The 18478-nt window shown below is 51.3% G+C and overlaps 1 protein-coding gene across 2 annotated transcripts in view; it reads left to right on the top strand.

The window, feature by feature from the left end:
- ANXA7 (annexin A7) overlaps window positions 1–18478 on the top strand; it is a 95309-nt gene that overhangs the window by 66865 nt on the left and 9966 nt on the right. For both annotated transcript variants that reach the window (XM_075348818.1, XM_075348817.1), the window contains one exon: window positions 9426–9596. In XM_075348818.1, the coding sequence (XP_075204933.1) occupies window positions 9426–9596 (171 nt within the window). The remainder of the gene's footprint in view (window positions 1–9425; window positions 9597–18478) is intronic.

The following is an 18478-nucleotide window of genomic DNA, read 5'->3' on the forward strand; positions in this document are numbered from 1 at the left end:
CGCGCCGGTGAGCTAAATGCACAGGCGCGAAATTTTGGGCGGGTATGAGCATGGCGCTGGTGAGGTTGGCGCTGTGCATGACCTCACTTGCGCATTTAGCTCACCGGCGCGAGCTAGGGCAGCCTACGTTTTCTGCTGTGCCCACGATATGGCAGAGCGAACTACGCCTGCATGAGCCGACCTAACTGCACAGGCTCGAGATTTGAAAATGCGGCGACGAGGAGGATGACTGAGGGCGTCATCCTGTCAATCAAGGAAGGACGACGGCGGTCAGCAACAGGAGGGGGGTAACAGGAGCAGAAAATGAGCTCGCCCATCTGGCCAACCAAGGTAATTAGCATACCTAACGGCCAAGTTTTATAAATTTATTTTTGGGTTCTGGAGTAGTGCAATGCAGAATGTGCTGAATATTTTTTCATAGGAATTTGGGAAACTTATGAAATGTCCTATAAATGGCTGTTCTAAGACTACATTCATACAGCGTTTTTGCTGAGTTTTGAGGATACGTTTGTCAGCTGCAAAAAATCTTGAAACCCATTGCCTTTGCTGGGATGCCCGGAGTCACTACATTTCACTGAATTATTTTGCCATCAATGTTCGATATGTTTGTGACAAGAAAGGAATTGTTAGTAAGACACTGGCAGTAAAAGATACTAAAGCTCATCACACCGGCCAGTTTCTCCAGGCCTTAGTGGAAAAAGTTCTGCAAGATTACTAACTCAAAAAAAGAACAGGTTCTTGCTATTGGAAGGACAATGCTTCAAACATAAGTACAATTAAACTGATGAATGAGAGTAATGCACAACAGCTAGAAGAAAATTTAGGATTCAGTATGTTTGAGATGGAAGGCTACAGCGCTGTTCATTTAACTGAGGAACAAACAGATATTACAACAGAACAGCAAAATGATACTTTAGGATTAGATGATCTTGTTGAAGCTACTTTAAAACACTTTAATATTTATCACATGCACTGTGTTGTGCACACACTGCAGCTGGCAATGAGAGAGTCTGCCACCCCGATTTCACACATGCGGCTTTTCGCCGGTTTGGTGGATGCGGCGCACTCCAGTACAGTGTATACAGTACAGTGGCAGCACGACAAACACCGGTCACATGCTATCATGTGACCCGGAAGTTGCGGCGCTGCCACTGTACTGTACTGGTGTGCGCCGCATCCGCCAAATCGGCGAAAAGCAGGATGTGTGAAACTGGGTGGACATGCTGGAAATCTGATTGGAAAAGTGAGGAAATTGGTTATTGCCGCCAGAACCCCTAAAATTGATTCCATCTTGAAGAGACGTGCTGGGAAAGGGGCAATTGTTGATCAAGCCACTCGGTGAGGCAGCACTTATTTAATGACTGAGCGATTGTTTGAACTAAAATCATTTCTTATAGATATGGTGAACCCTCATGTAACCTTTACATGAAAGTCAATGGACACAGGTGGCTGAATTGAAGGAATTTCTTAATCACCCATTTACCGTGACTAAAAAATTACAAGCTGAGGATTTAACTCCTGGCATTTTCATGGGAGTGGAAGAACTTGCTATTTTGCCTGTCCCAAAGAGGAGGTTTAATCGCAGATGGCATTTCTGCTTCAATGAAATGGAGAGAGACACAGCTATTGGAAAATAAAATTCTTCTGGCAGCTGTTTATGTGGACCCAAGTCATCGTATACTGCTCGATGATCAGCAGCTTACTAAAGGAAAAGAAGCTCTGACTGAGGTAGCAGTTAGGATGAGCAGCTACAGGACTGTCAGGCGCAAGAGGACTTGGGGCCCGACAGTACTACTGCTGCCATATCCTCATCCTCCTCAGATGAGGAGATAAAACTTTGACAAGTATTTGGATGACATGGAGCAGCAAAGCCTTGCCGCAAGGAAAAAGATTTCACTCCGTTTCCTATAGCAGCAGATTGACCAGATTTCAGTACAATTTTTCACTTGCTCTCAAAGAAATAGAAAAATTCAACCATTCATCAAAACTGACTGTGCATGAGGCCATTCCTTTATACCCGGAAATTGTTAGAGATGTTGCCCATGTGGTTACGGCTTTGCCTCCAACCCAAGTTACTGTAGAGAGGTTGTTCTCTAGCCTTATTAGGTCAGATTTGAGACCATCTGCAAAGGAGGATCTGATGGAGGCAATTCTATTTCTTACAACAGATTCATAGACTGCACAAATGTTATTTAGTATGTTGGTTTTTGCCACTTAGTGTGGCAAAAAATATATTATTAAAATATATAATCTCACACTATGTAATACACTATGTAAGTCGCAAAAAACAGTTTTCTTTGTCGCTCCATTGGGAGACCCAGACAATTGGGTGTATAGCTTCTGCCTCCGGAGGCCACACAAAGTATTACACTTTAAAAAGTGTAACCCCTCCCCTCTGCCTATACACCCTCCCGTGCATCACGGGCTCCTCAGTTTTATGCTTTGTGTGGAAGGAGGCACACATCCACTCATGCATTCTCATATTAGTTATATCGGTTGGAAGAAAAGAGGGCCCTCACGGGGCCCCCGGCATGTTCCCTTCTCACCCCACTACGTCGGCGGTGCTGTTAAGGTTGAGGTACCCATTGCGGGTACAAAGGCCGGAGCCTCATGCCGTCTCCTTCACCATCCCTTAGCGGCTCTGGGAGAAGTGGGATCCTGACCGGTCATCCATTTACTGGGACCGTGCTCCCTCCGCAGCCCCTGTGGGAATCTGCCGGACAGGAGTCTATTCATCCTCAGGGACCGGGCCCTGCATCTCTAAGGTACTCTGTGTCCCCATGGGGACTGTGCAGGGAGCGCCTTCTTCCCGGACGCTGCAGCAGCTGCTGATTTGAGAAGACCGGCGGACTACCGCGCCTGCTTGTCGGCCGCGGTCTTAAATTTAGTCCCCGGCTTCATTGCGGCCTAGTAGCAAAAATCCCGCCCCAGGGCCTGCCTGTCAGGGGTAAGGGCGGGACTGCCGACCTGACGTTGGATGTGAGGGCCGGAGCATCCTGTATGTTTCCTCCCCCCTCACTGATCACTGTGGGGACCCCAGATTCCCGCACTTTCCTAGCGCCGCCCACGGCTCCACTCCTCCCCTGAGAGTTCCGGCAGCCATTTTTTTGGCATTCTGCTGGTGGAGGATTATCAGGGAAGAGCTCTGCAGCTCTGGGAGACCTAAGGCAGGGAATCTGGAGGACACACACTCCGCTTTTTAGCGGTCGGTAAGCCACACCGGTCACCCGGTGCTGGTCCCCCTAGGGTGCCGGAATAGATACGTATTTACATATATATATTTCTGTTCGGTCGGGCTGTATACCCTTTCCCATATACCCTCAGTGATCACTCTCCTAGGAGACAACAGCATGTCGTCCACAAGAAGCAAAGGTGCTAAGGCACAGGGTTTTTTTGCGGCCTGTACCTCTTGTGGGGCTATGTTACCTGCGGGTTCCACCTACCCTCACTGTGAGCAATGCTCGACCCCTGTTTCGCTTGCTCAGCCGGAGCCTCGGTCACTAGTGGGCCCCTCGGCTCATGTAGACCCCCCTGCTCCCCCTGTCCAGGCGGCAGGGACAGAGTTCGCCTCTTTTGCTGAGAAACTGAGTCACTTTCACAATCCATGGCTCAGTCTATTTGACAAATGGTCTGCCAAGCTGCTAGAAGCTTTGCAGTCCAGACCGGTCCTTACACAGGCCCCGGCCCCTGTTGGATCGTCGCCTCCAGGCCCCTCTCGGTCCGCGCCGCAGCGCGCTCCCAGGGTGGGCCCTAGGTCTCACGTGGAGGACTCCTGCCCGGACCACAGTCCTAGACAGGCTAAGGGGGCGCGCTGGGAATCTTCCCCGACTTCTTCACGCTGCTCGGGTTCCCAGCTTGAGGACTCGCTGGAGGACGAGGCGGACGTCGCAGCTCAGGGCTCTGACCCCGACGTCGCCCTCAATCTTGATACACCTGAAGGGGACGCCTTAGTAAATGATCTTATCTCGTCCATCAACCAGGTGTTAGATCTCTCTCCCCCGCCTCCACCTGTAGAGGAGTCTGCTTCTCAGCAGGAGAAACACCAGTTTCGGTTCCCCAAACGTACACGGAGTGCGCTTTTCGATCACTCTAACTTCAGAGATGCTGTCCAGAAGCCCAGAGTGGTTCCGGACAAGCGCTTTACTAAGCGCCTTACTGACACACGTTACCCCTTCCCCTCTGACGTAGTTAAGGGTTGGGCTCAATGTCCCAAGGTGGATCCTCCAGTCTCTAGATTGGCGGCTAGATCTGTGGTATCGGTTGCAGATGGCTCATCGCTAAAAGATGCCACTGACAGGCAGAGCTCCTGGTGAAATCCATCTATGAAGCCACGGGCGCGTCTTTTGCCCCGGCCTTTGCAGCCGTGTGGGCACTCCAAGCTATCTCAGCTTGTCTGGCTGAGATTAATGCGGTCACACGTAATTCTGCTCCGCAGGTTGCGTCTTTGACCTCTCAAGCGTCAGCTTTTTCTTCCTACGCCATGAACGCAGTCCTAGACTCTGCTAGCCGTACAGCGGTGGCATCCGCTAATTCTGTGGCAGTCCGCAGGGCCATGTGGCTGCGCGAATGGAAGGCAGACTCTGGCTCCAAGAGGTTCTTAACCGGTTTGCCGTTTTCTGGCGACCGATTGTTTGGGGAACGATTGGATGAGATTATTAAGGAATCCAAGGGAAAGGATTCCTCCTTACCCCAGTCCAAACCTAAGAGACCTCAGCAACGAAAAATACAATCAAGGTTTCGGTCCTTTCGTCCCTCTGCCAAGCCCCAATCCTCTTCGTCCAGCAGGCCGGAGAAAGGCCAGAGGAACTCCTATGCGTGGCGGTCTAAGTCACGCCCCCAAAAGGCCGCCGGAGGCACTGCCTCCAAGGCGGCCTCCTCATGACTCTCGGCATCCCCGAACCGCATCCTCGGTCGGTGGCAGGCTCTCCCGCTTTTGCGACGCCTGGTGGCCACATGTTCAAGACCGATGGGTGAGAGACATTCTGTCTCACGGTTACAGGATAGAGTTCAGCTCTCGTCCTCCGACTCGTTTCTTCAGAACCTCTCCGCCCCCTGCTCGGGCCGACGCACTTTTTCAGGCAGTGGACACTCTGAAGACAGAAGGAGTTGTGATCCCCGTTCCCCCTCAGGAACGTGGTCGCGGCTTTTACTCCAACTTGTTCGTGGTGCCAAAGAAGGACGGATCATTCCGTCCCGTTCTGGACCTCAAACTGCTCAACAGACATGTGAGCACCAGACTGTTTCGGATGGAATCTCTCAGCTCGGTCATCGCCTCGATGTCACAAGGAGACTTCCTATCATCGATCGGCACCAAGGATGCTTATCTCCATGTGCCGATCGCACCCGAACATCAACGCTTCTTGCGTTTCGCCATCGGGGACGAACACCTTCAGTTCGTGGCATTGCCTTTCGGCCTGGCGACAGCCCCACGGGTGTTCACCAAAGTCATGGCATCCGTTGTGGCGGTCCTACACTCTCAGGGCCACTCGGTGATTCCCTACTTAGACGATCTCCTAGTCAGGGCACCTTCTCGGGTGGCGTGTCAACACAGCCTTACCGTCGCTCTGGCGACTCTCCAGCAGTTCGGGTGGATCATCAACTTCCCAAAATCCAAGTTGACACCGACCCAATCACTGACTTACCTCGGGATGGACTTTCATACACAGTCAGCGGTAGTCAAGCTACCGCTGGACAAACAGCTTTCTCTGCAGGCAGGGGTGCAATCTCTTCTTCGGGGTCAGTCACACCCCTTGAGGCGCCTCATGCACTTCCTGGGGAAGATGGTGGCAGCGATGGAGGCAGTGCCGTTCGCGCAATTCCATCTGCGGCCACTCCAATGGGACATTCTCCGCAAATGGGACAGGAGGTCGACTTCCCTCGACAGGGACGTCTCTCTTTCCCTTGCAACCAAGACGTCTCTTCAGTGGTGGCTCCTTCCCACTTCTCTATCGCAAGGAAAATCCTTCCTACCCCCAACCTGGGCTGTGGTCACCACGGACGCGAGCCTGTCAGGGTGGGGAGCGGTTTTTCTCCACCACAGGGCTCAGGGAACCTGGACTCCGATAGAGTCTTCCCTTCAGATCAATGTTATGGAGATAAGGGCAGTTTATCTAGCCCTATTGGCTTTCCATCGGTGGCTGGAGGGCAGACAGATCCGTATACAGTCGGACAACGCCACTGCCGTCGCATACATCAACCACCAGGGCGGCACGCGCAGTCGTCATGCCTTCCAGGAAGTCAGGCGGATTCTGCAGTGGGTGGAAGCCACAGCCTCCACGATCTCCGCAGTTCACATCCTGGGCGTAGAAAACTGGGAAGCAGATTTTCTGTGTCGTCAGGGCATGGACGCGGGGGAATGGTCTCTTCACCCAGACGTGTTTCGAGAGATCTGTCGCCGCTGGGGAACGCCGGACGTCGATCTCATGGCGTCACGGCACAACAACAAAGTCCCGGCATTCATGGCCCGGTCTCAAGATCACAGAGCTCTGGCGGCGGACGCATTAGTTCAGGATTGGTCGCAGTTTCGACTGCCTTATGTATTTCCTCCCCTGGCGATGCTGCCCAGAGTGTTACGCAAGATCAGGTCCGACTGCCGTCGCGCCATTCTCGTCGCTCCAGATTGGCCGAGGCGGTCGTGGTACCCGGATCTGTGGCATCTCACGGTGCGTCAACCGTGGGCGCTTCCAGACCGCCCAGACTTGCTGTCACAAGGGCCGTTTTTCCATCTGAATTCTGTGGCCCTCAACCTGACTGTGTGGCCATTGAGTCCTGGCTCCTAGCGTCTTCAGGGTTATCTCAGGATGTCATTGCCACCATGAGACAGGCCAGGAAACCAACGTCTGCCAAGATCTATTACAGGTCTTGGCAGATCTTCTTATCCTGGTGCTCTGATAATGGTTTTCCTCCATGGCCGTTTGCCTTACCCACTTTTCTTTCATTCCTTCAATCCGGAATGGACAAGGGTTTGTCACTCGGCTCTCTCAAGGGACAAGTATCGGCGCTCTCCGTATTTTTTCAAAAGCGCCTAGCCAGGCTTCCGCAGGTCCGCACGTTCCTGCAGGGAGTTTGCCACACAGTCCCACCTTACAAGCGTCCGCTGGAACCCTGGGACCTTAACAGGGTGCTAACGGCTCTTCAGAAACCACCTTTCGAGCCGCTGCGGGATGTCTCTTTATCACGTCTTTCGCAGAAGGTGGCATTTCTAGTGGCAGTTACATCACTCTGGAGAGTGTCTGAGCTTGCAGCGCTGTCATGCAAAGCCCCCTTCCTGGTCTTTCACCAGGATAAGGTGGTTCTGCGTCCTGTCCCGGAATTTCTCCCTAAGGTGGTATCTCCTTTTCATCTCAATCAGGATATCTCCTTACCTTCATTTTGCCCTAATCCAATTCACCAATGTGAAAAGGATTTGCACTCCTTAGAGCTAGTGAGAGCACTCCGTCTCTACTTGTCTCGCACGGTGCCCCTGCGTCGTTCAGATGCGCTTTTTGTCCTTGTCGCTGGCCAGCGTAAGGGTTCGCAGGCTTCCAAGTCAACCTTGGCTCGGTGGATCAAGGAACCGATTCTTGAAGCCTACCGTTCTTCTGGGCTTCCGCTTCCTTCAGGGCTGAAAGCCCATTCTACCAGAGCCGTAGGTGCGTCCTGGGCATTGCGGCACCGGGCTACGGCTCAGCAGGTGTGTCAGGCAGCTACCTGGTCTAGTCTGCACACTTTCACGAAACACTATCAGGTGCATACCTATGCTTCGGTTGACGCCAGTCTAGGTAGGCGAGTCCTTCAGGCGGCGGTTGCCCACCTGTAAGAGGGGCCCGTTTCGGCTCTTTTTATCGAGGTATTCTTTTACCCACCCAGGGACTGCTTTTGGACGTCCCAATTGTCTGGGTCTCCCAATGGAGCGACAAAGAAGAAGGGAATTTTGTTTACTTACCGTAAATTCCTTTTCTTCTAGCTCCTATTGGGAGACCCAGCACCCGCCCCTGTTCCCTTCGGGCTGGTTGTTTTTTTGTGTACACATGTTGTTCATGTTGAATTGTTCTTTTGGTTCATGGTTTTCAGTTCTCCGAACATCCTTCGGATTGAATTTACCTTAGACCAATTTATAAGTTTCCTCCTTCCTGCTTTTGCACCAAAACTGAGGAGCCCGTGATGCACGGGAGGGTGTATAGGCAGAGGGGAGGGGTTACACTTTTTAAAGTGTAATACTTTGTGTGGCCTCCGGAGGCAGAAGCTATACACCCAATTGTCTGGGTCTCCCAATAGGAGCTAGAAGAAAAGGAATTTACGGTAAGTAAACAAAATTCCCTTCTTCAACAAAAACATACTAAATTATATTTAGTATATTGCTTATATTTAAGTAAAAAATGTATTGTAGTACAATGTGAACATCAGACATTTAATCACTTTTATGATGATAAAATAAATAATAAAATGTATTTAAATTTTAATTTATTAAAATAAATAATAAAAATAATCAAGATATTTAGATAAAATATATTTATTGGAATACAACTTTAGAACATAAACTGTAATAAAGTGTAACTATGTAATATATATACAAGATATATATAATTACTGTATATTACATAGTGTATTACATATTTACAATTTATTACAGTTTTTTGTGTTCTAAAGTTGTATTCCAATAAATATATTTTATCTAAATATCTTGATTATTGTATCATTAAAAGTGATTAAATGTCTGATGTTCACATTGTACTACAATAAATTTTTCACTTAACTATATAAGCAATATATGTCGGAGTCGGAGGTTTGGCTTACAGACTCCACAGCTCTGGTTCCAACGCATGCTGCCTGAAACAGAATCCTGAGGAATAGATGAGATCATGACCTGCTTGGGGGGGCAAAGCTTACTGGCACTCCCAGGAGGAGCACTGGGGGGAGCATGGTTGGTGTAGTTTTCAGAATAAAGCTGAATATACTGATGTGCCTCACCACTGCTTTGGGAGTTATTAGAGGAGTAGTCACAGGACGCCGGCCTTAGGCAGAGTTCGCTACAACTGTGCAACAAAGGAGGAAAACCAGTGTGACATTACTGACACTCCCAGTTAAAAAAAGGTTAAGGGGGACAACCCTTCAAAAGTATCGGCTTGCTTAGCGAGGAAAACAAAAATTACAATTTTGCAAGTTAGGGCCACATCTGCATTGCAGCCGCAAGTGTAGATTATTTGACAGTTGTCTGTTTTTGTTTTTTCCATCTGAAACTAATATAGTAGCAACGCTCATCTGATCTTTGTCTGTCATCAAATTAATCCATAAAAGTGCGATGTCCTCCAATCCAAATGAATGTTACAGTGGAAATGTGAACAGCGTAACCTTTCTTATTTTTGTTTATTTTTAAAACCTTTTTTTGCCTGATAAACCTCACAGCTGCTGTTTTTTTTTTTACACTGGTCTCCTGTTCCTTTCAGGGAAATCGGGATGAAAGTCAGAATGTGAACGTGCAACAAGCTGAACAAGATGCCCAGCGTCTTTACCAAGCTGGTGAAGGCAAACTGGGAACAGACGAATCGTCCTTTAATTTGGTGCTGGCAAGTCGCAGCTTCCCGCAGTTGAAGGCTGTGGCAGACGCATATGCCAGAGTAAGTAAACTTATTTGGTGTGTAATATATTTAATTGAATAATTTCATAGTAAATAGAGCCTCTAACGAGCAGACTGAAAGGGATGGTTCACTACTTTTACATCAGTGTAACTTACTATTTCAGTTGTCTTCTTAATAGCCTTCTATTTTCAGTTCTGGCGCGGAGCTCGCTCAGTGCCGATCATATGACACCCGGGTACTGTGGCCTCTGGCATCCGCTGATGTCGCGTCATCTTCCAGACTCTGAAAGTTGACGTTACGTCAGCAGCTACCTCTGATCCTGTGCCCACATGGACTTAAAAGAATGTTAATTTTGGCTTTAAACACCGTATGGCATTTTGAATGTGCCCCGATCATGTGATAAGGAGCATGTTGAAATGTTGTCATATCTGGAAGGAGCCCATACAGTCTAGCATCTGCCGTTAGTATTGTGTTATAAAAATAAATAAATCAATTGGTGCAGGTTTCCCCCGGTATTCTGATACCCAGCACAGATAAAGTCCATGGCTATAGCCCCATCCCTGCGCTTATCTTGGTGGTGTATGAAAAAAGGAGGAACCGCATGCGGCTTTTTTATTTATTATTTATTATTATTATGATTATTTATGATTATAATTTTAAAAAAAACTGTGCGGTCCCCCAATTTTGATACCCAGCCAAAATAAAACCCCACAGCTGGGGAGACCCAGCCTAAAAATATCACCCTCCGGCCGCCTGGCATTGTTGCATCTATTAGGTGCGTCAAACACGGCGCTTTACCCAGCTCTTCCCGACTGCCCTAGTGCGGTGGCAATCAGGGTAATGAGGCGTTAATAATAGCCCACAGCTGCTACTAAACCCTAGATTAGTGATGTGGGTGTCAGACTCTGCCATCACTAATCTGTAAGTGAAAGTAAAAACACAAACACCGAAAAGAAGGGAATTTTGTTTACTTACCGTAAATTCCTTTTCTTCTAGCTCCAATTGGGAGACCCAGACAATTGGGTGTATAGCTATGCCTCCGGAGGCCACACAAAGTATTACACTAAAAGTGTAAAGCACCTCCCCTTCAGCCTATACACCCCCCGTACTGCTACGGGCTCATCAGTTTTGGTGCAAAAGCCAGAAGGAGGAAAAAATTATAAACTGGTTTAAAGTAAATTCAATCCGAAGGAATATCGGAGAACTGAAACCATTTAACATGAACAACATGTGTATACAAAAAACAGGGGCGGGTGCTGGGTCTCCCAATTGGAGCTAGAAGAAAAGGAATTTACGGTAAGTAAACAAAATTCCCTTCTTCTTTGTCGCTCCTAATTGGGAGACCCAGACAATTGGGACGTCCAAAAGCAGTCCCTGGGTGGGTAAATAATACCTCATAATAGAGCCGTAACGGCTCCGTCCTACAGGTGGGCAACTGCCGCCTGAAGGACTCGCCTACCTAGGCTGGCATCTGCCGAAGCATAGGTATGCACCTGATAGTGTTTCGTGAAAGTGTGCAGGCTCGACCAGGTAGCTGCCTGACACACCTGCTGAGCCGTAGCCTGGTGTCGCAAGGCCCAGGACGCTCCCACGGCCCTGGTAGAATGGGCCTTCAGTCCTGAGGGAACCTGAAGCCCCGAGGAACGGTAAGCTTCGAGAATTGGTTCCTTGATCCACCGAGCCAGGGTTGATTTGGAAGCTTGTGTCCCTTTTACGCTGGCCAGCGACAAGGACAAAGAGTGCATCGGAGCGGCGCAAGGGCGCCGTACGAGAAATGTAGAGTCTGAGTGCTCTCACCAGATGTAACAAGTGCAAATCCTTTTCACATTGGTGAACTGGATGAGGACAAAACGAGGGTAAGGAGATGTCCTGATTGAGATGAAAAGTGGGCAAGGCAAATGGCCAGGGAGAAAACGCCTGAGCAGAGCACCACGACAGGAATATTTTCCACGTCCTGTGGTAGATCTTGGCGGACGTTGGTTTCCTAGCCTGTCTCATAGTGGCAATGACCTCTTGAGATAATCCTGAAGACGCTAGGATCCAGGACTCAATGGCCACACAGTCAGGTTGAGGGCCGCAGAATTCAGATGGAAAAACGGCCCTTGAGACAGCAAATCTGGTCGGTCTGGCAGTGCCCACGGTTGGCCGACCGTGAGATGCCACAGATCCGGGTACCACGACCTCCTCGGCCAGTCTGGAGCGACGAGGATGGCGCGGCGGCAGTCGGCCCTTATCTTGCGTAACACTCTGGGCAACAGAGCCAGAGGAGGAAACACATAAGGAAGCTGAAACTGCGACCAATCCTGAACTAAGGCGTCTGCCGCCAGAGCTCTGTGATCTTGAGATCGAGCCATGAATGTTGGGACCTTGTTGTTGTGCTGTGACGCCATTAGGTCGACGCCCGGCAACTGCGTGTCCCACCTTGGTGGTTGATGTAAGCCACCGCTGTGGAGTTGTCCGACTGAATTCGGATCTGCTTGCCTTCCAGCCACTGCTGGAACGCTTTTAGGGCAAGATACACTGCCCTGATCTCCAGAACATTGATCTGAAGTGAGGACTCTTGCTGAGTCCACGTACCCTGAGCCCTGTGGTGGAGAAAAACTGCTCCCCACCCTGACAGGCTCGCGTCCGTCGTGACCACCGCCCAGGATGGGGGTAGGAAGGATTTACCTTTCGATAATGAGGTGGGAAGAAGCCACCACCGAAGGTAAGCTTTGGTTGCTTGAGAGAGGGAGACGTTCCTGTCTAGGGACGTCGGCCTCCTGTCCCACTTGCGTAGGATGTCCCATTGAAGAGGACGCAGGTGAAACTGCGCGAAAGGGACTGCTTCTATTGCTGCCACCATCTTCCCCAGGAAGTGCATGAGGTGCCTCAAGGGGTGTGACCGACCTTGAAGGAGAGATTGTACCCCTGTCTGTAGTGAACGCTGTTTGTCCAGCGGAAGCTTCACTATCGCTGGAAGAGTATGAAACTCCATGCCAAGATATGTCAGTGATTGGACCGGTGTCAGATTTGACTTTGGAAAATTGATGATCCACCCGAAACTCTGGAGAATCTCCAGAGTAACGTTGAGGCTGTGTTGGCATGCCTCTTGAGAGGGTGCCCTGACCAGCAGATCGTCTAAGTAAGGTATCACTGAGTGACCCTGAGAGTGGAGGACCGCAACTACTGTAGCCATGACCTTGGTGAAAACCCTTGGGGCTGTCGCCAGGCCGAACGGCAGTGCTGCGAACTGAAGGTGTTCGTCTCCTATAGCGAAGCGCTGATGCTCTGGAGCAATTGGTACGTGGAGATAAGCATCCTTGATATCGATCGATGCTAGGAAATCTCCTTGGGACATTGAGGCGATGACGGAGCGGAGGGATTCCATCCGGAACCGCCTGGTCCTTACGTGTTTGTTGAGCAGTTTTAGGTCCAAAACAGGACGGAAGGACCCGTCCTTCTTTGGAACCACAAACAGGTTGGAGTAGAAACCGTGACCCTGTTGCTGAAGAGGAACCGGGACCACCACTCCTTCTGCCTTCAGAATGCCCACCGCCTGCAGAAGAGCCTCGGCTCGCTCGGGAGGCGGAGATGTTCTGAAGAATCGAGTCGGAGGACGAGAGCTGAACTCTATCCTGTAACCGTGAGACAAAATGTCTCTCACCCAACGGTCTTTTACTTGTGGCAGCCAGGTGTCGCAAAAGCGGGAGAGCCTGCCACCGACCGAGGATGCGGTGTGAGGAGGCCGTAAGTCATGAGGAAGCCGCCTTGGTAGCGGCACCTCCGGCGGTCTTTTTAGGGCGTGATTTAGACCGCCATGCGTCGGCGTTCCTCTGATCCTTCTGAGGCCTTTTGGACGAGGAGAATTGTGACCTGCCCGCACCCCGAAAGGACCGAAACCTCGACTGTCCCCTCCTCTGTTGGGGTGTTTTTGGTTTGGCCTGGGGTAAGGATGTTTCCTTTCCCTTGGATTGTTTGATGATTTCATCCAATCTCTCACCAAACAAACGGTCGCCAGAAAATGGCAATCCAGTTAAGCACTTTTTGGAAGCCGAATCTGCCTTCCATTCCCGCAGCCACAAGGCCCTGCGTATTACCACCGAATTGGCGGCTGCAACCGCCGTACGGGTCGCAGAGTCCAGGGCAGCATTAATAGCGTAGGACGCAAATGCCGACGTTTGAGAGGTTATGGATGCCACCTGCTGCGCAGACGTACGTGTGAGTGCGTCAATTTGCGCCTGACCAGCTGAGATAGCTTGGAGTGCCCATACGGCTGCGAATGCTGGAGCAAAAGACGCGCTGATAGCTTCATAGATGGATTTCAACCAGAGCTCCATCTGTCTGTCAGTGGCATCCTTGAGTGAAGCTCCATCTTCCACTGCAACTATGAATCTAGCCGCCAGTCTGGAGATTGGAGGCTCCACCTTGGGACACTGAGTCCAGCCCTTGACCACGTCAGGGGGAAAAGGGTAACGTGTATCCTTAAGGTGCTTGGAAAAACGCTTATCTGGATAAGCTCGGTGTTTCTGGACTGCCTCTCTGAAGTCAGAGTGGTCCAGAAACATACTCTTTGTACGCTTGGGAAACCTGAAACGGAATTTCTCCTGCTGAGAAGCTGACTCCTCCACTGGAGGAGCTGAGGGAGAAATATCCAACATTTCATTGATGGACGCAATAAGATCATTCACTATGGCGTCCCCCTCAGGAGTATCAAGGTTGAGAGCGGCTTCAGGATCAGAATCCTGATCAGCTACCTCCGCTTCATCATACAGAGAGTCCTCTCGCTGAGACCCTGAACATTGTGATGATGTCGAGGGGATTTCATAGCGAGCTTTCTTAGTCGGTCTGGGGTTGCGGTCCGTGTCAGAGACCTCACCCTGGGATCCATGAGACACCCCGGGAAGACATTGCTGTTCCAACTGAGGGGGACCATGGGACAATGATTCTACAGTGCCCCTGGCTTGAGATGCTGGCCTTGACTGCAAGGCTTCTAATATCTTAGCCATAGTCTCAGAAAGTCTTTCAGTAAAAACTGCAAACTCCGTCCCTGTCACCTGGACAGCGTTAACAGGTGGATCTCCCTGGGTCACCCTTAGCAGAGACTCCGGCTGAGAAAGTGCCACAGGGGCCGAGCATTGCACACAATGAGGGTCAGTGGAACCTGCCGGCAGTATAGCCGTACATGCTGCACAGGCAGCATAGTAAGTCTGTCCCTTGCTATTTGTGGACGACATGCTGTTGTCTCCTCTGAGCAATACAGGAGGGGATATAGCCAAAAATCAACAGTGCACCATACAGTGTAAAGTATAGACTATAATCCATAAACTATAAATACACTTCTGCACTAGTGGGGCCAGCACCACAGGTGCTGCTTACCGCCCTTGCAAAGCGTTTGTGTGGGCACCAGAATTCCTGCCTGGGTCTCTTTCAGCTTGTCTGTCCTCTCCAGCGTTAGCAGAGCTGAGAGTAATGGCTGCCAGCGTCCTGAGGAGAGGAGGGAGCCGTGGGCGTGACCCAGAAAAGTGCGGGAACTGGTGCCCCACTGTGCAGAGTGAGGGGGGTGGAGTATGCAAAGCATGCTCCAGCCCTCAGTGCTGCTGTACTGTAGCCATACCCTGTACAGCGTCCCGCCCTTCCCCTGACTGGCAGGGCTGAGGGCGGGAAGAAAAAGAGACTAGGCCGCAGAAGCCGGGGACTCGAGTTATAAGCGCGGCCGCCGTATAAGCGCGGTCGGCGCGGAAGTCCCCGGCGCACTAACAGTCCCAGCCGCGCCGCAGTGATACCCATGGCAGCGGCGGCCAGCGCGGCAGTCCCCCTACACAAACACACTCAGCGACGCTGAGTGTATAGTGGCACAAAACGCAGTCAGCGCTGCGGTCCCCGGTGCACTAGCACACCCAGCAATGCTGGAGTGTTGCTGTGCGCGGTCCCCACGGGGACCCAGAGTACCTCCAAGTAGCAGGGCCATGTCCCTGAACGATACCCGGCTCCTATCCAGCAGGGTCCTCAGGAGCTGTGGATGGAGCACGGTCTCCTGTGCCTGGAGACCGATGAGATCCCACTTCACCCAGAGCCCTAATTGAGGGATGGGGAAGGAAAGCAGCATGTGGGCTCCAGCCTCCGTACCCGCAATGGATACCTCAACCTTAACAACACCGCCGACGAGTGGGGTGAGAAGGGAGCATGCTGGGGGCCCTGTCATGGGCCCTCTTTTCTTCCATCCGACATAGTCAGCAGCTGCTGCTGACTAAGCTGTGGAGCTATGCGTGGATGTCTGACCTCCTTCGCACAAAGAAAGAAAACTGATGAGCCCGTAGCAGTACGGGGGGTGTATAGGCTGAAGGGGAGGGGCTTTACACTTTTAGTGTAATACTTTGTGTGGCCTCCGGAGGCATAGCTATACACCCAATTGTGTGGGTCTCCCAATTAGGAGCGACAAAGAAAATCCTTTTTCTTTGTCGCTCTATTGGGAGACCCAGACAATTGGGGTGTATAGCTACTGCCTCCGGAGGCCACACAAAGTATTACACTTAAAAGTGTAAGGCCCCTCCCCTACTGCCTATACACCCCCCGTGGGATCACGGGCTCCTCAGTTTTCATGCTTTGTGCGAAGGAGGCTAACATCCACGCATAGCTCCACTGTTTAGTCAGCAGCAGCTGCTGACTTTGTCGGATGGAAGAAAAGAGGGCCCATACTAGGGCCCCCAGCATGCTCCCTTCTCACCCCACTTTTGTCGGAGGTGTTTGTTAAGGTTGAGGTACCCATTGCGGGTACGGAGGCTGGAGCCCACATGCTGCTTTCCTTCCCCATCCCCTTAGGGCTCTGGGTGAAGTGGGATCCTATCGGTCTCCAGGCACAGGAGACCGTGCTCCGTCCACAGCCCTGGGAATCTGCTGGACATGGAGCTGAGTATCGTCAGGGACATGGCCCTGCTACATTAAGGTACTCTGTGTCCCCGTACAAATCGCGCACACACACACCAGCATCGCGGCTGGGACTTGTGGTGCGCCGGGGACTTCCGCGCTGGCCGCGCTTATACGGCGGCCGCGCTTATAAATCGAGTCCCCGGCTTTTGCGGCCTAGTTCCGTTTCGTTCCCGCCCCCAGGCCTGCCAGTCAGGGGAAGGGCGGGACGCTGTCAGAATGTCAGCGCCGAGGGCTGGAGTCTGCTTAGCATACTCCAACCCCCCTCACTGGGCACAGTGGGACGCCAGTTTCCCGCACTTTGTCTGGGGCACGCCCACGGCACGCCCCTCTTCACAGGACGCTGGCAGCCATTCCTGTTTGCAGTCTCAGTGGAGAAGGGAGACAAGCTCTGGGAGACCCAGACACGGGATTCTGGCGACCACACACCCGCTTGGAGCGGGCGGTAAGCGGCACCTCTGGTGCTGACCCCACTTGTGCCGAAGTGTTCATTTGTACTTTATGCTTGTATTCTATACATTGCACTGTACGGTCGCTATTCTTGGCTATATACCCTCCTAGATTGCTAGACAACATGTCGTCCGCAAAAAGCAAGGGGGCCAAGGCACAGGCTTTCTATGCTACCTGTACCGCATGTGCGGCTGTTCTACCGGCTGGTGCCACTGACCCCCATTGTGTGCAATGTTCGGCCCCCTGTGGCACTTGCTCAGCCGGGGCCTCTGCTAGAGGTGGCCCAAGGAGAACCACCTGTGAACACTGTCCAGGTGACAGGGACGGAGTTTGCAGTTTTTGCTGATAGATTGTCTGTGACTATGACAAAAATCCTTGAGACCTTGCAGTCCAGACCGGTACCTCAGACCATGGGCACTGTTGATTCAATGCTCCCTGGCCCCCCTCATTTGGAACAAATCCGTGCTCCGGGGGGGTCCCATGCATTCCGGGGTGATGGCTCTGACACGGACGACAGTCCCAGACAGCCTAAGCGAGCTCGCTATGAGCGACCCTCGACTTCATCACACTGGTCAGGGTCCCAGCAAGAGGACTCTCTATATGATGAGGCAGAGGTAGCTGATCAGGATTCTGATCCTGAGACCGCTCTTAATCTGGATACACCTGAGGGGGACGCAATAGTGAATGATCTCATAGCGTCCATCAATAAAATGTTGGATATTTCTCCCCCAGCTCCTCCAGTGGAGGAGTCAGCTTCACAGCAGGAGAAATTCCATTTCAGGTATCCCAAGCGTAAATTGAGTACTTTTCTGGACCACTCTGACTTTAGAGAGTCAGTCCAGAAACACCACGCTTATCCGGATAAGCGTTTCTCCAAACGTCTTAAGGATACACGTTATCCCTTTCCCCCTGATGTGGTCAAGAGCTGGACCCAGTGTCCAAAGGTGGATCCCCCAATCTCCAGGCTTGCGGCTAGATCCATAGTTGCAGTGGAAGATGGGGCTTCACTTAAAGATGCCACTGATAGATGGATTTCAACCAGAGTTCCATCTGTCTATGAAGCTATCGGCGCGTCGTTTGCTCCAGCATTCGCAGCTGTATGGGCACTCCAAGCTATTTCAGCTGGTCTTGCGCAGGTTGACACTGTCACACGTACTTCTGTTCCGCAAGTAGCGTCCTTAACCTCTCAAATGTCTGCATTTGCGTCTTACGCTATTAATGCTGTCCTGGACTCTACGAGCCGTACGGCAGTGGCGTCCGCCAACTCCGTGGTTTTACGCAGAGCCTTGTGGTTAAGGGAATGGAAGGCAGGTTCTGCTTCCAAGAAGTGCTTAACCAGTTTGCCATTTTCTGGTGACAGACTGTTTGGGGAGAGATTGGATGAAATCATTACAGTCCAAGGGTAAGGATTCATCCTTACCTCAGCCCAGACCAAATAAACCCCAACAGAGGAGGGGACAGTCGAGGTTCCGGTCCTTTCGAGGCTCGGGCAGGTCCCAATTCTCCTCGTCCAAAAGGACTCAGAAGGATCAGAGGACCTCAGATTCTTGGCGGGCTCAGTCACG

Source organism: Anomaloglossus baeobatrachus, chromosome 5 (genome assembly GCF_048569485.1).
Source record: "Anomaloglossus baeobatrachus isolate aAnoBae1 chromosome 5, aAnoBae1.hap1, whole genome shotgun sequence".
Taxonomy (NCBI): Eukaryota; Metazoa; Chordata; class Amphibia; order Anura; family Aromobatidae; genus Anomaloglossus; species Anomaloglossus baeobatrachus.